Source organism: Amblyomma americanum, chromosome 8, assembly GCF_052857255.1.
Source record: "Amblyomma americanum isolate KBUSLIRL-KWMA chromosome 8, ASM5285725v1, whole genome shotgun sequence".
Taxonomy (NCBI): domain Eukaryota; kingdom Metazoa; phylum Arthropoda; class Arachnida; order Ixodida; family Ixodidae; genus Amblyomma; species Amblyomma americanum.
Window position 1 is genome coordinate 64,377,852 of NC_135504.1, and position 25,252 is coordinate 64,403,103.

Here is a 25,252-nt window from a genome sequence, read left to right on the forward strand (position 1 = left end):
CCTGAGAAAGAAGACATTCCAAGCTTTCATTCAAGCGTGCTAGCATCTTTCGATTTCATCACTTGATAGTGTGTTTCAGCCCCGTACGCAAAACTTCCTATTAACATCCTTGGTGCTGTTCTAGAAAGAAATTCAACACCCTGTGGAATGAAAAATGAGGCTGCTGCATTCTGAGTCTCTGAAAGCACAGAAACTCAAAACAGGGCATACACAACACATGTCCACCAGAGAGAATTATGCAGTGAATTGGTGAATGTTGCACCACAGCATCAGTGTAATGTGGAGCAAATGAAACTGATGTACAGAAGGAAACGTCTGGATCTTGCTTGCAGATAGGCTTGTCTTTGATGCACCATGCAATGAGAGAACATCCTGTGGGCAACTTCTCCCTGATTTGCAGCATCAGCTAACCTTAGTAGCTGGAAAGAACTTTGCTTACAGTGTGTGTGTGTGGGATGCCCACTTTAGATGGTTGCGCAGTGGCTGTGGGCGATATTCTAATGCGACATCATTAAAGGCACCGTTACCCAGAAAATTATCGGCTTTGTGAACGAAAAATGACGAGTATGACTCTGGCAGGTGGAGTCCAGAGAGCAACCGAGGAGGCAAGCGGGCCGCCTAGGTCACGTGACCTTGTGGCATCACAACCCACCCACTGGATTGTGAGCAAACTGGCCATCGTGGATCCACCACGAAAACTCAGCTACAGTGTCCTTTAGTAAATAATTTCACTGTATGAGAGAAGAAAAAAAATTACAGCACCAGAAAGCACTTCCCAGGCACACCGTCGAACTTTGCGACGTTCATCGCAATATTTATTGTTTTTGAAGAGCGGTCATTTTTTTCTATGCACAAGATGGCCATACCATTCCGTCTAGAAGAGGGGACTTCAAACGTAGCTAGCATCACTGACTTTGTGTAAACTATTCTGGATGCTTGGAAGTAAGTTTGAAAAGTGTGCAACGTAGATGCTGTGCCACAAAGAGTTAATGCTGTCACCCAGAGCCATATATGCCTGAAGGGAATATATGGGTCTGCTGTCACCATTTGAGTTATGCACATTACTGAACACAGCACACCACAGAAGTCTGAGCCTTCTAAATGACTAATTCTGCCACTATTTTTACTGTAGTCGGATACTACTAAAATGCCCCTCAAAGGAGACCCTCCTGCCAATTGTGTCTACCGGCTGTTATAACATTGCTGTTAATCCCTTTGTACCTGCTGAAACGACATTGTAGCTGGCTGGCAGGTGCAACGGGATCAACTGCGATGTCATGACAGTTTGGTGGACGTTATTGTTTGGAGGGTCTGGCATCTGCTGTTGCGTTCTTCAGTCGCATAGTGTAGCTACTTTTTCTCTCGGTCACTGAGCTGTATTCTGTTTTAGAAGATATAGTAAGCTATCATTTTTTTTTGTTAAACTGTAATGCATTAGTGCCTTTTTGTTTGGCTTTCCATGTTGCAACCAGGAAAAAGATTGTCGGGGAAAACAAAATCGAGTGGCACAAAAACACAAAAATTGGCTGCAGTGCAAAAAAACAGGATGGCAGGCAGATAAGCGTGCATCCTTGTCTCTACATTTTAAGTTGTGTACTTTTTCGCTGCAGTCCTTTTCTGTCATATTGTACCAACAGTCCCCATGCGCCGCATTAGCAACGCAGACGATATCCTTTGCAGGGTTAACTGCAGGTATGCCAAGCGCACATTTAGCTTCGAGCATGTTGTGCTAGCATGCTGTCCTCAGAAAATTCACTTACCCCTCAAGTGTTTGTATGGATGCCTCAGCCCCACCTTTCCTTTACCCGCTTGGTTTTGAAACTAATTGTACTGCAATTGCTTAGAGCAGACTGTTTCACTATAAAGCCAGTCATTATTAACTGAATTTGGCCATTTTTCTAAATGGTTGTGTGCTCTTTTTCACATCCACCTTAGGCCTAAACGGATAGAAGCAAAGACATGGGATTCCCATTGGTTATGTATCTGCATTACATGCTTGAGCCAAGCCTACTTCCTCCTCCTGATTTCAGCTAGGATATCATTGACTTGCATTTGTTCCCTGACCCACTCTGCTCTCTTCTGTCTTAGAGTTGCTTCATTCATTTCCTTTCGACAGCTCGGTGTGTTGCCTGCGATTTAACTTGAAGCCTGTTCATTAACCTCCAAGTTGCATCCCCACGGGTGAAGATAGGCACGACACAACTCTTGTATGCTTTCTTTTTGGGGGGTACCAATAGACTTTCATTCATGACTCGAGAATGCCTGCCAAAATCATTCGGTGTGTGCACATGGTCCATCGCAACTACATGTGATCCTAAGCTGAGGTGCACCGCGACGGGCTTCAACGTTTTCAGAGCTTTCATCGAGATGGCACCACCAATGTGTGGTTTCAGTGCTGCGTTGGATACGAGGGCTGCTGACATGTACTCATGCAGGAGGAGTAAAGATGAAGTGTCATCCCTTGGTTATTCTATCATCAACTATTCTATTGCTTGTACTGAAAGTGAACGTCTCCATTGGAGTCGCGTGATGGCACATTCAAATGGCAACGAGCGAATGACAAGGGGCTGGTTGGTATGGCATGATTATAAAAACATGCAACTACGCAGGGGAGCAGACACAGAAGAGAACACCTGCCTATTTCTGTGTCCTGTCCCCTGCGTAGTTGTACGTTTTTATAATCAAATGGAAAGTTTTCCTTCACTTACCCTGACCCATACAAAGTGCACAGAAATAAATGCCACTATTCCACCCTAGTAACCACTGATCCACATTTTTCTTGTACAACACTGTAGAGCTTGCATAACACTACTTCAGCGAGGTGCATGGCACTGGACAGGCGAACACATGCAGGTGAACGTGCAGAACACCAGGGTCGTCGTAGTATAGCACTAGCAATGCAGATGCACCCTAGCAGGTTGCAAGGTTACATGACCTCCTGCTGAAGGCTTCAAAATCTTGCCAATACAAGGAGATTGCAGTAGTATTTGCTGCTTGAACCCATAGTAATCTGCACTACATGTGTATTAATAAGGTGCTTTATTGTGTCCAGCACATTGTTCGATAACAGCTGTCTGTGTGTACTGTTGAGAAAAATCAAGGTACATCTGCAAAACAACGGCTTGGTTCAGTTTTTCCTTGCTGTAAAAAAAAATTGCAAGACGATTACGATAATAGGTAATTGCGAAATTTGAGTGCAGCTCTTCAGAGCTGGCAAGTGGCGTGTTACGTTGCTAGCCACCCTGTGGTAGCCACCTTCCAGCTGGCTTTTGCTTTGCTCCTACCTGCCATGGCAAGAGCAGAGGAATGGACAACCGGTTACGCCGACTACTACAACGCAGAAGCCAGGAACGGGCGCCTAAGAGTCGCACTAAAAAATGGAAGATTCCTTTAACATCTTACGACCTGAAAATGGGGCCTTGTGTTGCATGGAGACCAGAAGGCTTATGGTAATACAAAATCTCCAGGGCCCTGAGCATAGCAAGGCATCAGGTTTTGCAGTGAGCAACCAAGCAAGCCTGCTTGGGACAGTTCAATAAATGACAATGGGCTCGAGTGTGGAATAAACGCTTTCTGAAACAAGTGGCCCCAGTAGCTCTGTGTGGAGAAGAAACTCTTTGCTATCATCAGATTGGCTCTTATGTAGCGTACAAATTTTTTTTACATATTTAGATTTCATTGCAACCATTGTCTTGTTTGCTTGACAGCTCTGTATTGGCTGTGAGGAGCGCTAGAAAAGGAATGGCGAGGTTGCATTCTTTTGCACTAGAAAAATTGGACTATTACTTTTCTGCTCCAGGAAGCTGTGATTGAGAGCACGGAAGTTACTGATTTTCTAGTTGAAGCAGTTGAAGATGAAAGCTGACTGCGAAGACAAGGGTACAGGACATATCCCCTTATGCGCTAATTATCGGATGAGGAGAAAATTTTGAAATTCTTGTATGGAGCACATCAAGGATTTGCAAAAGAAATTTCCGCCTTCTCTAATGACTAATTGTGCAATTTAAATCCATGCCACGACTCTAGCTGCTGTCAAAGCATGAATTGTTTTTGCCTAATTTCTGTCTTATGAGTTATCTAAACAAATCGGCACGTATCGGGTGCCTTAAGCATTCATGCTTCCAAAAAGCAAATGAAAACACGCACTGATGTTGTATCAAGGCTACTGTAAAACACTGTCCATTTAAAAAATGTTCTGCATTTATTTTGTGGGTGGCTTGATATTGAAAGCACTAGACACCAAATTTTTGCTTGCATGTTTTCTTCTTTCAAATGATGTGTTGGACTTTAGAATACATGAGCCACCATGTGGTATTCACCTATAACTGCTGTATAATTTATGATCTTCTTGACGCTGTTTCGGTTTTGTCAAACAAACAATGACTGTGATGTGTAGTCCACTTTTAGGTCATTCGAGGCATGAAAAGAAAGTGCAATATAAATGCTAATTCGTCGTTTTGTTGTAATTTTAACTTCTGAAACAGGCTGGTTTAAGTGCTGTAGCGAGTTTAAACTGCATATCAGTGTTTATATTGCAGTTTTTCTTTGTCTCAAGCGATCTAAAGTTGACCTACACATCGCAGTTATCGTTCGGTTGATGAAACCGAAACAGCACGAGACAAGAAATTCAATTATAAATTATTTAGTCGCCGTAGGTGAATACCACGTTGTGATGTATTATAATGCATCATTTGAAGGAAGAAAACGCACAATAGAATTAGGTGTCTGTAGTTTTAAAGCACACAATTTTTGAGGCCTCTAGATTTTACTAACCTGAATGTTGCATCCAGTATACGAGGAATTTGACAGTGCTCACATCACTTCCACATTTGTGAACACAGCGCCTTGAAAGTGATATAGAATTTTTAATCAATACAAAGGCTGCAAAAAAAAATATCTGCACAGGTAAAAAAGGCTCTTCATTGCGCGTCGATGATTAAGTGGACCGACACGCCATCAGTGCTAATGTGCATGCAGGCCTGCCGAGCTAAAGAGAGTAAAGATAATAATAATCGACTACAAGTTATGCTCTAGCTTTTGCTCATGCACACAGGGTATAACCTGAAAAACAGTAACAGCCTGCAATTGCAGTCTTGTAGTGATGCAAGTGGCACTGTGCAGCAAGCATGCTTCACTTGGCCAAACACCAAGCAACTCTGAACCTTGCGGCATGTTACTGCTTTGCATGCAATTATAAAGCAAGGCCTAATAAAGTTTTTCTGTGTGCAGCACATACAGTTCGTCTGCAGGCTGTAAACTAAGTACATCCTTGAATGTGCCGGCTACTTATACCAGATGATGGCCCGCCACTAGTGATCCCTGCATTTGACGGCAGAGCTGAATGGCCCCCTGGCATATTTTGATTACTTCTGCAGACGGCAGCTAGCCGAAGTAGATGGCTGCCAATAGCAGCAACAGCCAACTCAAGCTGTGCAAATGATTACACCAGCTGCACAATGTAACAAGATGAGGCAATATGCGAAATAAGATTTTATTGGTCAATGGAGAAAAAATGAACCATTTTCGTTACACGCAGTTGTATACAAACACTGCACTATTGGCTTACGCCAAGCAGAATATGCACATTTGTGCTTTGGGCACTACAAAAACCCCAAACAGGGCGGAACACACAGTTCCTCCATCACTACAGCGACAATGGCACCCCGAAAGTCGATGGCAAGGCCTAGGAAACTGTTCGAGCCAAATGTTAAGAGGAGAGCATTGTCCACTGCTACGTTGAAGGGTACCACAAACATGGTTGCCGTTGGCAAGCGCAGGGTAAACCGAGCTGCATCTCCCGAACTAGTTCAGCCAGCGCAAGTAAGTCGAAGATGCAATACGGCGCGATTTAGAAACAACACAACGATGTTTTGAACGAAAACATCTTCGACGGTAGTCCGTCTGATTGGGTTTTGAGATAGTTGAGAGAGAAAACTGACGCCAACCAATATTTTAACTTTGCCCAACGTTTCGGGACCAACTTGGTCCCTTCTTCAGGGGTGACTAAAGTGTGCCAGCAGCGCAAGAAGGGACGGAGTTGGCCCCGAAACGTTGGGCAAAGTTAAACTATTGGTTGGCGTCAGTTTTCCCTCTACTAACGCAACGATGCTTTCAGTGACTGTTCCAACCGGCAAAACTGCACAATGCGGTCATGTAGGCACTGTTTCCGAAGGGTACGGAGGGTTTCTTGAACCACGGGGCACGGTTCTGGCACGAAGGTTCTCCTACGCTCTCTCGTGGGCTCTACAAGCTTAGGCTCTTTGCACAAACTTGCCCGTTGGCGGGAAGACCGCGCGCGCCTTCTTCAACGTTGAAAGAAAGCGGAGGCGCGCATTCGTGACTGGTCGTCGAACCTGGGAGCGCGGGTGTAGGTGCCCAACGAAGACGAAGTCTTCCTCCTCTTGGCGTCGTCGTCTTCGCCCTTCACGAAGAGCACGCGACTGTTTTCCCGCCGCTTCTCCTGAACCACCGAGAGGGCGGTGACGTTCTTGGCCAGCTCGTTTACCTGCGCCATGACAGCTGCCGGGTAGGTGCAGCCCAGCAGCTCCACGTTGGCGAACGCCTGGGCCAGGCACAGGAGCCGGTTCTCGCTGAAGTTGCCCTCGTTGGCCACGAGGAACTCGCGCCGAAGCTCCCAGTGCTCCTTGCTCTCCCAGGGCTGGCGGTATTCGTCGATGGGCCGCTGCATCTTCGACGCCACCGGCCAACAGTGAGCTTTCACAAATGACGCGACAGGGACCACCGGACGCCTCGCAGCTCGGCGCTTCGCTCCTGGCTACAACGTATAAAGCCTACTTGTGCGTGATTACGAATTAGGCGCCATGAAGTGAACGGTCAGAAATCAACCGCACTACTGCGCGCTAGGAACAACAAAAGTGTCCACGATGCCCAAGCGCTCGGACAAACAACAGAGTAGCAGCGGTAACAGCAGCAAGCCAGCAGAGGGCCCGTATCCGAAGTCAATAGCAACCTTGCTGGCCACAATGCCGAAGCCGCTGGCAAGACTGGAACCGAAACCGTTGTCAGTTTCGCATTCGAAACCCCGGCCTGTCGTGATTTCGAATGCGCCTGTCGCGTTGAAACCGATAAGTGTGACGCCGTTGGCGAAGCCGTCGTGTGTGGCGCCTGGCAAGGTGACGCCGCTCACACCGCTTGTCCCTCTCAAACCAACGACGAAACCGACGCCTCTGAGGCCCGTTGGCAGGGAGCAAGGTAACAAGGACGACGGTGGACATAGCTCCCGCGTGCACACGAAAGTGATCAAAACGCACAATAAGGCCCGTACTACTTCGTCATGAGTCCGCTCACAGCTCTAAAATCGCTTAAGTTGCCCAGATCGAAGTATTGCTAACCTGAAACTCATATTTTGGCTCCAGTGAACTTGAAGCTCGCTCTCGAGCCAACTGACGAAATTGTTGCCGTGCCCGGGAATGCCAAACGATTCGCAGCGTACAGCTGTATATTCCGGCGTTGATGTTGTAGCTAGCAGTTGCGGCCTTGTGACACGACAGCAGAATATTCGCGTGCATATCCCCTCCGTGTTCGCTCTATGTTGCTATATATTGTTGCACCTCGTGTTAATTCAGTGCAACGTTCAAGCTTTCGTTTTGAAATTTCGCGCGCATCGCTTTTGTAAGGATGGCTTATATCTGCGTCGATTAAAATAAAAGCGCCGGGCATCGCTGATGGTTTTCTTTCCTGAAGCGCTAAACACGTTCAGGCTCGTGTCATCGAATATTAAAAATAAGGACGTAAAATTAAGAGAGTCTGTTCCAAACTTTTTATCGCTCAAAGTTGCGCGTGTTCCACCTGGAGCAGAATTAACAGGTCTGTTACTGCCAGGATCCAGTCTGTCCTCTAACGATACATTATAAGAGAAGTGCTGGCAAGAAAGGCATTTAATTTTGGCGGGCTTTGATGTTGGTTTCTGGTTTTTCGAGGAAAGGAAATGGAGCAGTACTAGTAATTGCCTCACATCTCGGTGCACACCCGAACCACGCCGTATGGGAAGAGAGGAAGGTGGGAGTGCAGAGGTGCCGTAGTGGAGAACTCGGGAATTATTTCGACCACCTGGGGTTCTGCAACGTTCGCTGGCACCGTACATCACTCGGGAGCCTTTCGCGTTTCGTCTCTGTTGAAACGTGACGGCCTGGATTGAACTCGGGTCCTACGGCTCACTAGCAGAGCACCCTAACGACTTTGTCGCGGCCGACAATAGCTAAGCTTCAACGTGGTCATGAGAGGCGCTGTAATCCAGTACTCCGTTTTATATTCCATCGCCTGAGGGTTCTTTTACGCGTACTGGCATAGTTACGCTGCTTGCGAACCTGCCCAACCAGGCGTACATTCAACTCGACTGCATCAGTCTGATTTGGGATGGACTCCCCTTCCTAGCGAATGGAAAACCTCCCTCGTAGCTTTCATTCTTAAGCCCACAAAGACGGTACACTTTGACAACCTGGGACCCATTTCGTTGACCTCAAGCGTTGGGAAACTCCTGGAGACGGCGGTTCGAGACCGGTATTCCTATCTCGAATCCAAGGGCCTGTTTGCAGACACCATGCACGGGCACTCTTGAATTCGATAACGTCAAACACGGCAGCATAGTGTCCAACATCAGCCGCACCAACTGCGGTGCCAAGGCGTTCAGCTATACGTCCGGGACTTCCTCTCCCAACGGCAGGCACTGCTCCGGTTCGATGATCAGCAGTACGGACCTTACCGCACGGGGACTAGGGACACTCGTCAGGGCGCTGTGCTCTCGCCTTTGCTGTTCAACATATAGCAATGCTGGAGCTACCTTCCCTCCTGCAGCGGGTGGAGGGGGTGCACCACGCTATGTATGGCGACGACATATCACGCTATGGGCTAACCAAGGCAGCGTCGTTGAGATGGAGCAAAACTTCCAGCAAGCGCAACCATAGTTGAGACTTAAAACAACTCGTGGGCTCGCTTGTGCCCCAGCCAAGTCCGAGCTACTACACATTCGTGCCTGCAACACCGCGATGTGCATTGTCCTCCACGGGGTTGACGAGATCAGAGTCTTGTGCTTACACATTCATTGCTGGCTAAAATCCGACACCACCATAGCCAAAATCAAGCGCGTGTGGGAAATGGTAGGCCGTATGCTACGACGCGTGTCTAACCGGCGCGGTTGCTTGCGCGGACGCGATGCGCTCCGCCTGGCTCAAGCTTATATCACTAATCGTATCCTGTACTCGGCGCCGTGCCTCCGCCTGAGTGCAGCTAACACAAAGCAGTTAGACGTCATTATTCGCAAAGTCGTGAAACGGGCTATATATAGCTCTGGACCTCCCGATCACTACCTCCACGGCCCACCTCACGGCCGTGAGGGTGCTCAACACCTACTCGGAGTTGAGAGAGGCTCATCTTATCAATCAATACACGAGACTGCAGCAGACGGGGCCAGGACGCCGTCTATTAAGGGTCCTCAACATAAGCATACCCTATGTCCCGGAGGAACCACTCCGTATCTCGAGCTGTGGCGGCACAGGCTATACGTCGAACCCCTGCCACACAACTTGACTCCACACGTGCTCATACACACGAAAGCCGGCGTGCTCGGGCGCTGAATGCATAACATGGTTCTAAACCCAGCGTGTTCTACGTTGACGTCTCGGGTCCGACTCCGTCGGGCCACTACAGGGCAGCCGCGTAGTCCACCAGAACTTTCAAACCAATGGGCTCCCCTTCCACGCCTAGAATGCGCACCGGGCCGAAGAAGTCGCTACCGCCCTCGCGGTCGCAGACCCCCAAAGCAAGGTTGTCATTTCAGACTCGCGTTTCGCTTGCGATAGCTATGTCAATGGCGAGTTATGTCCTCTAGCCTATCACGTACTCTACAACGCTGTTAGAGACGCCGAACTCACGCCTAGACGCATCGTGTGGGCGCTGGCCCACTGCAGGGACTCCGTGGTATCGAAGCTGCGAATGCGGCTGCCCGAGCACTTATCTTCCGGGCACCTACTTCCACGTCTTCCCCAACCGATGAACCTAGCCGACCGCTTCTGCGGCTTCGAGAAATCATCGACTGTTACAAAGACAGGCATCGCCAGTTCCCTTCACTGGCAGAGGGGCTGTCGAAGGCAGACAAACGCATTCTGCGACAGCTACGTACAGACGAACACCTACTGGTGTCCCGCCATGGCTGCTCGCTACGACGCGAAAGTGAATCATTTGTGCCCACACTGTGACGAGCTCTGTTCTCTATCCCACGTGGTGTGGGCCTGTCAACAGTCCCCACTTCCCTCCCCACCCCACCGCCACTAAAGAGGCTTGGGAGGCCTTCCTCCTCGAGTGCGACGGCACAAGCTGCCCTCGCACGCCGGGCTCGCGAGTCGGCGGGATCTTGCGGCATCTCGGACTAGGGACGCGGACCAAGAACATGCCGGCATTCACCATCTGCGCTGGCTCATACTCTGCGCAATAAAGGTTTGCTCAATCTCTCTCTCGCCCGAAAACCCCGCCCGAAGCGAAAACCGGCCTGTGGTGTGTGAATGTGTGATGACACTCGATGATATCCATTAAAGGTGGCGTTCTCATGCAACCTGACAAGTGGCGGTTAAATTTGACTGGTTGCGCGAGTTTTCTCGGGACAACCCGGATTGACAAGTCCCACCGGTGGCAGCACCTCCTATCTCATGGAAGTGACGCATTGCTTAACCGATGCACCACAGCGACAGTAGGGGCACGAAGTCTCCCAGGGATCTATGAATGTTAGAGACCATTTCTGCACTAATGGGTAATAACCCATTCGCAATCGCGTCATACCTTTAAGGCGGAGCGCGGGCCGTGCTAAGACGGTGACTGCCTTCGCGAAGTTAGCCCTCAGATCAGAAGGGGTGCGGTGGCGTCGCGGCGGTGGCTACGTGGAACCATGCAGAGGTAGATATTTTGGTTTATGGTTTAGTTTATAGAGGTTTACCGTCCCAAAGCGACTCAGGCTATGAGGGACGCCGCAGTGAAGGGCTCCGGAAATTTAGACCACCTGGGGTTCTTTATCGGGCACTGACGTCGCACGGTACACGGGCCTCTAGAATTTCGCCTCCATCGAAATTCAACCGCCGCGACCAGGATCGAAGCCGCATCTTTCAGGCCAGCAGCCGAGCGCCATAACCACTGAGCCACCGCGGCGGCCAGAAAGGTAGAGTTCCCAACTGCGTAGAAAGGGTTACATCGCGCCGCGCGACAACTGCGTTCAGAGAATGTGCGGGCAGGCTTACGCCTTCTCGAGAACACGTAAACAGTCTAAAGTGTCTAGGTCTACCGACCTTTTGCTTTCGCGTAGCTCCTTGAAGGAAATGAGACCGTCGCCGCTTAATATAATCCCGCCACCGTGAGCTCAGTCGCTGAACGCCTCCGCCAGTGATCCACCGCGTTGCGTCATATGCAACTGATCCCAATCAAAATGGTCTCGGAATTAAAAGGACGGATCGATTAGGATTGAAATTTTTGTTTCCTTTAATGAACTGGCCACGGAAGACAGGTGGCCATCGCTTCAGGCCGCTGGGCTACATCAGGGTCAGCGGGGGAAAGCGCGGCTTCTTTGTGGCGCCTCCTTTGATCTCCTTGGGGACAAGGACGTCGCGGTGCTTGTGCAGCTTCTCCAGCAGCTCCGGCATCGCGGTCACGTTCTTGAGGAGCGCGGCCACCTGCGCGGTGACGGCGAATGGGTATTCGCAGTCCAGCAGCACCATGTTGACGCAGGCGTGGGACAGGCTCAGCAGCCTGGCCTCCCCGACCTTATCCCGGTTGGCCTCGATGAACGCGCGCCGCAGCTCCCAGTGCTCGGCGCTCTCCCAGGGCTGGCGGTACTCATCGATGGGCCGCTCCATCCGGGACAGGGCTGGCTGACTGGACGCCACGGTAGCGCTGAAGCCGCCGGCCACACGAGTAGGTCCTGTACGTCTCTTCAGTACGTTGCAGACTGAGCCTTAGGGTACTCGCTGCAACGACGGCGTGTGATATCGCGCCTAGAAGACCGGGACGGCAGCTAGGAAGCTGCCAGCAGGAGAGCGGCTCGGTTCACTGATTCCCGTCCGGCCAGAGCTCTGCTTAAACCACTTTGAGAAACTCGCCTAGGGCCCTATGCACCAAACCTGCCGCTATACATTGTCATGTTTCCAGACTGTTGCGCCACCTGGGGATTTCAGACGATCTTCGAAATGTGGATCAGCGGACGAACCATGTAGAGAAATGAAAGTTGCAGGGCGCCACCGATATAGTTGGCAGGCCAGCTAATAGGTGTCGCCATCATTTGCGACACTACACAATTTGACCGCAGGGTATGGCCGATTTTCGAACGGGGGTTTCTCAACTGGAAGGTTAAAAAGCTTTGTATTTGGTGGCCATGATAGCACGCGGCCCGCCGGCTGTGGTAGTCGACGAAGTTCAGTCAACAGTCGCACTTTAAATATTCTTTTCTCGGTCTTCTTTTATTTCGGCAGTAATAAAGTGTTTTTTTTTATTTGAGATGCTTGCCATTAGGCATAATGAGAAAGGGAGAGAAAGAAGGAGTGTAAACAAGCCTCTTTTAACAAGTGGCAAAAGTTCGCGATAAAGCCATTATCATAAGCCCACTTGTGATAGTCGTAATCAACGTCCCATCGCAGGCCTACCTTCCTTAGGTGTGTTCGTTTTTATTCAGTCGACACTGACAGCGATACAGGGTTCGTATAATTGACTGCAGGATCACTGGGGTTCACGTGAACGTAAATAGTTGCAACGTTAAGTGACCGGAATCAAGCAGAGTGGGCGATGGAAAAAACGCGTGTTAATGACATTCCAGTCGAAATCAAGAGGATGAAATGGGCTTGGGCAGGGCATGCAATGCGAGGGAAAGATAACCGCTGTTCGGGCAACGGAGTGGATTGCAACACAATGCAAGCGTAGCAGGGGGGAGCAGAAAGTTTGGTGGGCGGATGAGATTAGGAAGTTTGCGAGGATACGGTGGCCGCAGCTGGCAAAAGACAGGGTTAATAGGAGAGATATGGGAGAGGCCTTTGCCCTGAAGTGGGCGTAAGTCAGGCTGATGATGATGATTATGATGTCAGTGCTGTTTTCGTGAAGAACTTTTTGTTTTGTTGAAGGTGTACATGCACGAAATGTTCGTTTTCTTTTCCCTTTTCATTTTTTTTTTTTTTTGCTGGTAGCAGTCTGCAGAACCAACAGAACGTGAGAAGATTTGTCGGGTTTTGCTTCAGATAAATTACCGCAGGAAATTTTTTGCCCTCCTAGAGTCTGGGTTTCGCTTTCCGCAGGCTGGGACGTGACATCAGTACTCAGGGAATATGCACTCACAAAAACAGCGACCCATTATTGCTCTGTCATCTGTTGCGAATCACAGAAGCACCACAGCACCACCTGTCAGCGTCGCCATGTACAAGCGCCCTCTTGAGCCCTTGTGTTCGGTGAGCCCGTTAGGAAAGTCGCCCCTTTCTCCTTTTTTTTTTTTAAATCAGGACATGAAGGCTGGCGCTGCTTTTACGCGATAGCGTATACAGCTCATTCAGTTGAAAAGCCGTCGGCGTAGTCGGCGCCGTGTGTAGGAAATAATCGGGGGGGGGGGGGGGGGGGCGTAAAAAAATCGTATCATGGTAATTTGAGGTTCTAGTGACTGGTGATTAATTGCTGTGATAGGCAGTGACGAGTTACTGAATTTATTGTAATTAATTGATTACTGAAAAAAGCGAAAAATTGAAAAAGGGGTTCAAAGGTGTGAAATGCTCAGAATGTCAAGCAAATGCTTGATAATGCTAATTTATAAAATTTAGAGTGCAACTGATCCATTAAATACCTGAAACAATATAAAAAATAAAAAATGTGTTCGAAGGTGTCAAACTGCTCAGAATGGAAAGCCTAACTTTGTACGCTATCGCGTCATGCCCATAAGGCGCTCTCCAATTTTTTGTGAATGAAGTTGTGAAACAAAAAAAATATATAGATAGGAGATAGGAGCGCTGAAACGCTAAAATATGTAGTATTTCACTCCAGCGGCAGCAAAATTTATACTAACCCTAAAAAACTTGAGGGGACACTTTATTGCTAGGGGACACTTAAAAGCTCCCCCCTTGAGGGTATGACGCGATACCGTTAATGGATCCCTTCAGCGGCCTGGGGTCCTCTTTACGTATCACTTCGCAGACACGGGAACTGTTCTTTCTTCACTATTTTTTAACACAGCCCACCATAAAGGGTACAGTGCGGTAGCATTAGGTATCCCACTCGCATCGGCTACCCCTTCTTTGTCGCCTAGGATCTGGCCATACGCCCACATATGCGGAATTGGTCATTCTATACACTGCATTCATAGATCGCGGGAAGTCCCAGTACCCTGGCGCAGTGATGCAGTGGTTAAGCGATGTGCCACTGCCCCTGCAGGTGGGTATTTCAAACACAGGCACCGATGGGGCTTGTGAGAGCCAGTTTTCTCTTCACGAACAACCTCTCGCGACCAATGATTAATTTATCTGCCACCTGCCACAGTGGGCAGGCTTTCATGGTCACAAATCACGTGACATAGGTGGCAGGTGAGCCACCTGCTTTTTTTTGCTCACAACGCCGACGAGGGCGCCAATACGTCCGATTTTCTGCTGAACGGACCCTGCACCCTTGCCAATCCCCCGCCGTGGGTATGTGCCGTTTAGACTAAGGACATCATCAACAGGAACCTTAACACTATCGCATTAAAATTAGTGCCGCGATTATTTATGCCCGGCATCCAAGTTTAGGAAAGCTATTTCCAACGTGCGCGATTCCGCTGAAAATTAAGCTCTTTTTTAACCGGTGTCGGGAGCACAGGCGAGCCGTTATGCAAACGCGTCCAATAGTTTAAACGGGCTTTCAAGGTCGTTTCATGTAGAGGAAGATGGCGACGAAGACTTGACCGCGACAGAGCCTCGAAGAAGAAGACTCTGCATGCACAACCGCCGCAATGGATCCGGCGTGGGAAGCGGCGGTAAGAATTTCTGCGCACTCAGAGAGCGTTATGCTGTTTGGGAACCGCTGAGTTTCTTACGCAGCCCGAGCCTTCAGAAGTGTTGATATTGACGGTGTCGCAGGCCTTTTAAGGATATATATACTCGAGGACAACTCCTTTCGTCAATGCAGCAGATTCTAGGCAGGAAATGGAAGGGAGCGGGCCGTTGTCTATGGTGCCATGCGGAGTGGGCTGCACAACCCTATAGCGACCGCGCACTGTCTTTCCAACTTCCCTCTTTCACCCCCCCCCCCCTCCCCCCATGCCCCAATAACGAGAAACCCACCCGACACCGCAAAGGGACAAATGACCATTTATATCCCTTTCCTGCCTATAGACTCTACTGCATTGCCAAAAAAGTTGTCGCCGAGGAAAACTAATAGCACAGTCGGAATCACTATGAAAGTGATTGCATTAGGGCTATCGTACTTGGATAAAGCGCTCTGTAGTAGTTCACATTTGCCAGAACACGGAACAAAACGCATGAGAATAGCTGCCTCTTTCTGCCCTGTATCCTCCAGCGTCTGTTTTTTAACGGGACAGCGTTAAAGGCCCCGTTCTCCTGGAAATCCGGCGTCGGCTCTGTCTCTGGCAGGTGGTCTACAGACGAGGTAAAAAGCAGCGCAGCGACGACGGACACGTACGAAGAAAGAAGACGGACAAGCGCTGACTAACAACCGAGGTTTAATGGCAAAAACACAGGTATTAATGCACTTCAAAAAACAACCAGGATACATGCTTCTCCGAAAACACTTCTAATCATGCGAATCGTGATACTTAATTTCACAGTCATGGAGAAGCACCGAAGCTGTGCTTACAAATGTTTCACCACTCACGTGGATGTTATATGCCTCACGCAGTTCCCTTGGTACTTTTTCCCTATGCCTGCAAATAACTGCAAATAAGTGATGAAACATTTGTAAGCACGGCTTCGGTTCTTCTGCATGATTGTGAGATTAAGTATCACGATTCCCATCATTAGAGGTGTTTTCGGAGAAGCATGTATCCTGGTTGTTTTTTTTTTGAGTGTATTACCTGTGTTTTTTTTTCAATAAACCTCAGTTGTTAGTCAGCGCTTGTCCGTCATCTTTGTTTACTTGTCCGTCGTCGCTGCGCTGTTTTTTACCACGTCCATGATGCACCAACTCGCTCAGTTGTCGGTTCTTCTGTGGTCTACAGAGAAACAACCTAGAAGGCAGGTGGGTCGCCTAGGTCACGTGACCTTGCGGCGTGATCACAACCTGCCCACCGGATAGTCACCAAACTGCCCACCTTGGCCGGAGGCACTTAATGATTGGTTGCTCGGGGAGAGCAACTTCGGCCGCACAAGGCCCACAGGTGGCAGCACCTGCCATCGCAGGGCAGCGGCACATAGCTTAACCGCTGCACCACTGCGCCAGGAGGGGTACGAGGACTTCCAAGGGTCTTCGAATGTAAAGTAACGACCTTCTGCATATATGACAACTAACCCATTACGCTACCACGTCATACCCTTAAGGCGGAGCTTAAGTGTCTCCTCCAGTTTTTTCTTCACAGAGAGAGCTGTCATAGCTTTGGCTGAGTCCATATAACCCTGCATTCTACCGTGAAATCTACAGCGTCAGCCGTTCCGTCGTAATTACCCAGTGGATTAACTTAATTTACCTAAACACGAGATTAATTTCATTTATTTCTATTCAGGTTTACACCTGCCACTATAGGTAGATAGTAAAGTGAAGATAGGGCAATCCCCTTTTCACAGTCAGGGGAGAGAAAGAAGTATCAAGGGAAGAAAGAGAGAGGGTAGGAGATTACAGGTGGCCAGATCACATTTCGCTGATTCCCATGAGCGCGGCTAGGCTCTCTTTTACTGCTGACGGTGTGGACTCCTCGGCCAAACTCCGGGCTAAATGGCTAATCAAAGCTTTAAGAGCTTTGCACTAAGCCGGCAAGCTTGGTTCAATTTCTTTTTGAGCATGAGGGGTCGTCCTACTAGAAAAAAAATATTGCTTTCCATCAGCTGGAACGAAAGCGGTCAACTCATAATGACATGGCGGTGTCGCGCGGTTCGGGCTGGTGGTAATCCATGTGAACATTCATAGCCCTAGAAAAATCACAGGGATATAGGGGAGAAGGCTCGTGTACTGTTATTTCCTCCTTCGACCGCGCGTGTTTTTTAGCCCTGGGGTGGTGTGGTGGCAAGCTTTATTTAGCGAACCCGACCACGGCGGCTGCGTTTTTATGGAGGAAAAACGCTAAGGCGCCCGTGTGCTGTGCGACGTCAGTGCACGTTAAAGATACCCAGGTGGTCGAAATTATTTCGGAGCCCTCCACTACGGCACCTCTCTCTTCCTTTCTTCTTTCACTCCCTCCTTTACCCTTCCCTTACGGCGCGGTTCAAGTGTCCAACGATATATGAGACAGATACTGCGCCATTTCCTTTCCCCCAAAAAACCAATTATTATATTAAGGCCAAAAAGAAAAGCAAATTATGATGCCGCCGCTCTGTGGGTGGCCTTCCGGCTGTCAGTCGTGGCCTCCTTGTTATGCCTGGCAGCGACTTCCTCCGCTGCTCAGGTCGTAAGCCGTAGTTGAATATACTACGAATGTTCATATTGATGCTGGCTGTACAATGCAACTAAGCGAAAAACAAACCAACTAGATGTCGCGCCCTCCCTCGGGGAGAAAAAGAGTGACAAAGATTAGATATGCCTCGACTGCTTTCCACCCTATGAACGCGTCGACTGAAGGACTGTGAGCGGAGTCCACCCTTGATGACATGACCGCACAGGACTATCTCAAAATCTTCCACTCCCTGGCTGTGGAACAAGGGGACAAGGGGTGTGCCCCCCCCCCCCCCCCTCCCGCCCCATTCAGTCTCTAATTGCTTGTACTTGGATCAGATTTCTGACAATTGAAACACTTCAGTTCTAGGACTTTTAATGCAAAACATAGTTGAGCTTAGCTACTTGGCTTCGTATCCAGTTGTAAATCATTTCGTATATGAGTAACCTAAACCAGTCATGTCCCAACAGAAGTCGACTGTCTCACCCGTGTACATGATCATTATTCCAGAATTTAAACAAAATATGCACAAACCTTCTTAACCAGTTGATCACTCCTCGTGCGCACATATATAACGCTGCCCATTTCAGTTCGTTTCATATTGTCGTGAATCTTTGCACCGTTTGATCGTTCGCATTCAAAACGCCGGCACACGGCTTTATGATTTTGTTTGTAATGCTAGATGCAGCCAGACATCTCCATTGATCGTGGCCACGTGAAAATGCTTCCACATATTTCCAGATTGTTGTAGTAGTTGCTTGGTTTCTTATCTCGAAAGTCCCTTGGCAGCTTAAATTGAGCGCGGCCAAGAACTGCAGGCATTCGCTTCGATGACCGCTGAACATACTTGTGGCTAACAGCCGCCACCGGGCCATGCAGTGGGTATGAGTCAGCCCCTTAAAAAGTTTATTTTTGAAGCCTAGCTTTTCTCGCGCCCCAACGTGACAATTTGCATAAACTTTGAACACTGAAAAATAAAAAGTAATAATACTATAAAATTTATTATGTAAATAAGCAATAAATGAATAAATAAATAACAAAATACATAACAAAATAAATTCGTGGTCTTGCCCCCCCCCCCCCCACTCAGAAAAAAAGTTCGGAGTCCCTGTGTGTGTGTGTATCACCCGCCGCGGTGGTTCAGTGGTTAGTGGCGCTCGGCTACTGATCCGGAGTTCCCGGGTCCGAACCGACCGCGGCGGCTGCGTTTTTATGGAGGCAAAACGCTGAGGCGCCCGTGTGCTGTGCGATGTCAGTGCACTTTAAAGATCCCCAGTTGGTCGAAATTATTCCGGAGCCCTCCACTACGGCACCTCTTCTTCCTTTCTTCTTTCACTCCCTCCTTTATCCCTTCCTTACGGCGCGGTTCAGGTGTCCAACGATATATGAGATAGATACCGCGCCATTTCCTTTCCCCAAAAAACCAATTAGTCCCTGTGTGGGAGTTAAGGTTCCCTATATATACCCGCCGCGGTGGGTCAGTGGTTAGGGCGCTCGACTACTGATCCGGAGTTCCCGGGTTCGAACCCGACCGCGGCCGGCTGCGTTTTTATGGACGAAAAACGCCTAAGGCGCCCCGTGTGCTGTGCGATGTCAGTGCACGTTAAAGATCCCAGGTGGTGCAAATATTCCGGAGCCCTCCACTACGGCACCGCTTTCTTCCTTTCGTCTTTCACTCCCTCCTTTATCCTTTCACTTAAAGCGCGGTTCAGGTGTCCAACGATATATGAGACAGATACTGCGTCATTTCCTTTCCCAAAAACCAATTATTATTATTATTATTATTATATTATTATTATTATTATTATTATTATTATTATTATTATTATTAAGGTTCCCTATATCCCCACTCTGCCACCCCCTCCCCCTTTTTTGCCACCTGCAGTCCTTCCGGCGTTTTCCGAAAGCCCACGTCGATGAGGCGACCGAGCGCAGTCCGTCGCTCCAGCCGGCGTGGTGGAGTCTGGACGTTCTTCCTGCGGGTGGTGGCCGTGGGTGCGGTGTTGATGCTGCTCGCGCTGACGGGCTACAGCCTGACGCCGACCCCGCGGGCCCGCTGAGCCGCCCGCACCCTGTGCCTGTGGTCCGTGCAAGGCTCGCCCGTGCTGGCTTTCGTCCTTGGGATGCTGCAGTCACGGCATAAGCGGGAGCCCCTGTTTCGTCTAACAGCCACTGAGCCGCATTCGGCGCTTAAGGCGCGACGATGCAGTGTACGCATCGTCTAGCGAAGCCCGAAGAAAGAGCGGTGCTTTGAACACGAACCAGTCGGCTGAGTGATCGCCACCTGTGCGGGAAGATTTTCTGGAGTAAAAATGATTTCTACGCTAAGTTCCTTCCTTTGATTTTGTGTCAGCACGTTTTCGCCTACTGCTGGCGAGTGAGAACACTTCGCAGAGCTACGAGCCCCAGTGACAGAGGCTTGTCGAAGGTATACAAACGTTTAGCTATGTAATCATACCAACGAATACGCCTTGTTCTGTGCAGCGCGACATCCACACAGAATTGTGGAATGATCAAACACAACAATAATAACTGCATTGCCATTGACAATGACATTGGGTATTAGATAACGCTACGCACTGTCTAGACAGGTGAAATATGTATTTTTAAAATAAAAGGATGCATTCGTATGTCTTAAAATCGTGGCAGACATGATTACAAAATATAAAACTGAGCTGAGGACAAGACACGGGAAGAAGCAAACAGGATGAGCTCGTCCCGTTTGCTTCTCTTCTGTGTCTAGTCCCCTGCTCAGTTTTATGTCTTGTAATCATGTCATACCAACTGTCCCCTTATCGTTCACTCGTGGCAGACATAACTGATACCAATGCTTTCATGTTTTTGTGTATTTAAAGAAGATATCACACGAAGTCTATAGAACTATATATCGGTCCGGAGCCAGCAAAGCAGTGCATGCCGCCTGATATGAAAAACGTAAAGGCCATGAAATTAGCACAGCAGAGGACAAATTTTTAAATTAATGTTTGTCGTTCAGAACCTTTACATGCTTGTACATATGCAACGGCCAGCGAAAAATCTCAATGACGCTGTCCTTCATTCCAGTGTACTGCACATCAGCAGCTGTCACCGGTCATGTACTGCGACTAATTGCATCGAATTTTAGTCGCAACAGCGAACCACCGATAGGCCCTTGAAAAGTTGTGCTAGGATGAGGCCCCTTGCGTTACATGGCTCCAGGTGCATGGGCGTTGCCACGAAATCCAAACCGAGTTAGCAATGTTCGCGCCTAAATGTGTTTTCTAGTCTGAAAATCCGCCCCGCCGCGGTGGCTCAGTGTTAGGGCGCTCGGCTACTGATCCGGAGTTCCCGGGTTCGAACCCGACCGCGGCGGCTGCGTTTTTATGGAGGAAAAACGCTAAGGCGCCGTGTGCTGTGCGATGTCAGTGCACGTTAAAGATCCCCAGGTGGTCGAAATTATTCGGAGCCCTCCACTACGGGCACCCTTTCTGTCCTTTCTTCTTTCACTCCCTCCCTTATCCCTTCCCTTACGGCGCGGCTCAGGTGTCCAACGATATATGAGACAGGTACTGCGCCATTTCCTTTCCCCAAAACCAATTATTATTATTATTAGTCTGAAAAAAGACACTGTAGGTGGCAAAATCCGAATGACTTTCAGTGCCGGTGGTTGTTTTGGTCAACTGTCCGTGACAGTTCGAAAAAAAATTTTTTTGGGGGGGAGGGGCTGAAGCTCCATAAGCACCCCCCGCCCCCCTGGCTACGCCCCTGCTCTTCAATACGGCGACCCTCATAGCCTGAGTTGCTTTGGGACATTAAACCCCCATAAAACCATAAACCATTAACCAAACCTTTTCTGTCTGTTGGAGCTGCTGTTTATATAAGTTTAAATTTCCTGCTTTATACACTGGATGTGAAAAGTACTGCTGTACATCCGATGACTTGGCTTAGTGAAACTGTGGATGAACCCGCATTTTGGCCAGGTACTTATTCTAGAATTGTGTATACGTCGGGCAAATAAAATGTGATTAGAAAATAATTTAGCAATAGTCTGAGAGGCACATCTCCGCTATGCTCGCCACTGTCGTTTGTCCTTTCGCAGTTTTTGCGGGCACGTAGAACACAAACTGTCGCTCTAAACTTTACAGCAGTATCCGAAGCGAGTTTTTCTTTTCGAAACAACAGTATGGCATGAAAGCAGACTGATAGCTCCAAGTTGAGCACAAATTTGCGTTTAAATGCACCGCCCGAGACCGTACAGGGATCGCGTCCGCCATTTATTTCTGTGCTGTCCTTTAGATCACGTCAACATGAGTTGAGTTGTCTGGAACTGAATACGCTTCTGTTTTATTAGCTTTCCATTCGCTCAATTGTTAAAGGTAACTTTCCATAACTGGCTGGTATCTCCTAGCTGATTGCTTTTCACTGTGTATAAGCATTCTGACTGTTGCCATTCGCAGCTTTCTTAACTTAATTAACGAGGCTAATTTTATTAGTTTATGCAGACGATCTCGAAGTTTCACGTGCATTTATGAGCATTGATGGAGTTTTCCGGTTATGAGCAAAAAGTGGTAAGGTATTTTAACGTAGCTAAACCGAGTAGACGTCGAAGCGCATGTGTTTAGCATGGTTAGGTCATGGTTTTGTTTTGCTGGGTCATCGCACGCCTGGCGATGATATTAGACCCATGTTAAGCTCTTATCGAGGTTAAGCTGACACGATCTGCTCGCGCCCGCAGATGGAAGTTGATGAAGACGACGACGTGCAATGCACAGTGGGAGAGTGTTGCCGGGAATGGCATATACTCTCTGTACCAGTCCTCACAGTCTTACCTTGAGGTCCTGGAGCAATGGCTAGGCGAAATTAACCTCTTCCTTAATGTAAAGAAATGTGCTTTTATTGGTTTTTCCGACATCTTATTCAGTAATATCTCTGATGTCTATCGACACTATGCGATTCCTCAACTGCAGACTATCAAATACCTCGGAGTATTTTTGATGCTTCACTTTCCTGACAGGCCCCTATAGGGCAGGTCACAGCGAAACGAGTCCAAGCAGTCGGCATGCTGCGCAGGCTGAACAACATCCATTCGGGCATGAGAAGGCCACTTACTTGTGATGATTTATAGAACGCATGTGTGCCCAGTATTAGAGTCCGACTGTGCCCTGCGATCTGGAGCGCTGCGTATAAACTTCACCCGCTTCTTCTCTTGTGGGGGGGGGGGGGGGGGGGGGGGGGGGGGGCGTTGCACTTCTGTGTGAGTCTTCCAAATTTGTGGCTGTTCCGTCTTGAATCTAGAGGCGCGGAATTCCATCATTGCCCTCAAGGTTTTGGCTCTTAACTGTCCAAACGTTTGTAAAAAACGTGCGATTCTTCACTTCGTGCCTCAGATTTGATGTTTCTTCGTCAGCCTAAGACATTTTTCAATGAAAGCTGGTCTCGTTTAGTACTCCACAGATTTGTTTTGTGCAATATCTCCTTGACCCTTTGGTTTGGTTTTGGTTCATAAGGGTTTCACGTCTCAAAGCGACTCAGGCTACGAGGGATGTCGCAGTGAAGCGCTCCGGAAATTTCGACCACCTGGGTTCTTTAACGTGCACTGACATCGCGCAGTACACGGGCCTCTAGAATTTCGCCTCCGTCGAAATGCGACCGCCTGCGGCCGGGATCGAACCCGCGTCCTTTCGGGTCAGCAGCCGAACGCCATAACCACTGAGCCACCGCGGTGGGTTTGACCCCTTAACGTCCGCATCTGAGTCATTCTTCTGGTGTGGCCAACTCTACATCTATTCAGATTGTCTTTGATGACATCGTTTTAAGCCATGAAAACTTTTCGCCTTTCCGCTTGCTCTACAGTTTATTACAAGATTACCCGATGTCCTTTCACTCTTATGGTGTCATTGCGACAGACGCCTCACGGTATGAAGAAAAAGCCGATGTCCGGTATTTTCTCTCTCTCCTACATTGGTCATTTTCTTTCCGCCTGCCCGACTTCACCTCTATTTATTTGGCCGAATTTATAGCAGTAGTCCTGGATTTGAGCAAGTTGAACAGCACTTCTTCTTTTGCCACTAACTATGACGGATTCGTTATCTCTGTTCATTTTTAACCGCGCCTACCGAATCGAAAGAACTCCGCTTATATTTTTTGGTACCTCCCCACGTGTGCTCATTACGGTTGGCTTGGGTGCCTGGGTACATAGTATTAATTTAAATGACGTTGCTTATGCGCAGGCGAAGGCCCGTCATGACTCTCCTTCGTCCTGCGCATATATTACAGCGGCCATTTTTCGCAGGTATCTGCCATTCAAAAAATTTTCAGCCTGAGCACTTACCTTCTCTCCTGACTTTCAGCTACTTCTCTTCCCGTGGTGCAGTAAAGGATGGCGATCGCGCTAGCTGAGGGTTCTTCTTCACGCGTCTACGTTATCGTGTGCCTCAATTAAATTTCTACCGCCATAGATCTGGTCTGGCGGTCTCACCCATCGCCACCGCTATGCTCTGAACCCGAACGATAGCTAGATCACTTATTGTTGTCCTTACTGCCGCTCCTCCCATTTTCGAGCCGCTTGATAGACCACCCGTTACGACAGCTTGGTCTATGTCTGCTGGGGTTGTACTGTCTCTTGGTGCCTCTACCCTTGGACGCAGCGACAGGGATGTGCTCTCCGTCATTTAGTTTCCTTTTTTTACACGAAACGGCTGGCATCCTAAAAATCTTTCTGAATTCAACTTCTAGGTATTATGTTTGAAAAATTCATCTGCAATCAAAACGTCCTAAACACTGCATGTATAGCCCCGTTCCCATTTTCGGTATACAACCTCGCACTTTCCGATTTGCTCTTAATTTAAATAATTGAATATGCATTCCTTTGTTTTTTTCCTTATCTGAAAAAAAAATACATTTTGGAGCATCTGTGAGCCGCCGCCTGTGTCTTAGCCAATCCCCCACAGTGAGTACTCGCCATTAACTCCTTGAAAACAACAACAGTTTAGAACGACACGTGATCGGCTGCGGCGATCGGCTGCGTCTCGAAATGCTTCTAGCCGCAACAGTAATAAGCCGTTGGCCGAGGTCTTCCGGCACCTGGAGTTACCACGGACTCGTACAAAGTTCTTCTCCCTCGACATCCCTACCGGTAATGTTGTCCTCAACACTGTCTTTCTGCATGTTGACCTCACAGGCCACTCCTACCGTGCTCCCGACTTCCGAGGCTTATTCACGAAGATATTTGACCCCCGTGACATTCTGTGTATTGGCTAGTACCAAATGAGCTCGTTTGGATGGTTACATGTGGTAGTAGTTCTTTCAAGAAGAAGCTTGTTGACACAGCAGAGTTCCTTGTCAGAGGTCTAAAATGTATTGTATTTGACCCGAAAACCAAAAGCGTGAAGGTTAAGCTGCTTTGGCTTCCGCGCTATATGGAGCACCGGCGGGTTGTTGAAGCTTCGGAGCCTTTTGGAACTGCACAAACTGTCAAGCGTGAGAAGTGGCGGTGCCCCAGGAGTGGAGCACATGGGAACAGCGGACCGTGGAATCTCGCTCGCGCTCAAGGACGGAGTGTCGGCAAGTACAATACCTCACATGCGCAATGCTTCTGGGGTGGATGCTTTTATTTATATGTCCACTGTGTCTTCGTTGTAGCCGGGTTGGTCATGTTTCGGCGTCAATGTCGTAAGCCTCAGTGCACCCAGTGCCGACACTTTGGACATTGAGTAGGAAACTGTGTCATGA

At 48.7% G+C, this 25,252-nt stretch overlaps 2 protein-coding genes and 1 long non-coding RNA gene across 3 annotated transcripts; 1 reads left to right on the plus strand and 2 right to left on the minus strand.

The window, feature by feature from the left end:
- Window positions 1-5,477: 5,477 nt before the first annotated feature.
- LOC144101797 (uncharacterized) lies at window positions 5,478-7,490 on the minus strand. The gene has a single exon (XM_077635013.1). It carries the CDS (start codon window positions 6,686-6,688, stop codon window positions 6,305-6,307), a length of 384 nt encoding a protein of 127 aa, XP_077491139.1. The 5' UTR covers window positions 6,689-7,490; the 3' UTR covers window positions 5,478-6,304.
- A 3,973-nt stretch (window positions 7,491-11,463) lies between these two features.
- On the minus strand, window positions 11,464-12,086 carry LOC144100387 (partner of xrn-2 protein 1-like). The gene has a single exon (XM_077633353.1). The coding sequence runs from the start codon at window positions 11,853-11,855 to the stop codon at window positions 11,532-11,534; it is 324 nt and encodes a 107-aa protein (XP_077489479.1). The 5' UTR covers window positions 11,856-12,086; the 3' UTR covers window positions 11,464-11,531.
- Window positions 12,087-14,934: 2,848 nt separating this feature from the next.
- On the plus strand, window positions 14,935-19,873 carry LOC144100388 (uncharacterized). The gene is made up of 2 exons (XR_013307637.1): window positions 14,935-14,977; window positions 19,428-19,873. It is a non-coding gene; the product is annotated as an uncharacterized LOC144100388 (long non-coding RNA).
- The last annotated feature ends 5,379 nt before the right edge of the window (window positions 19,874-25,252 follow it).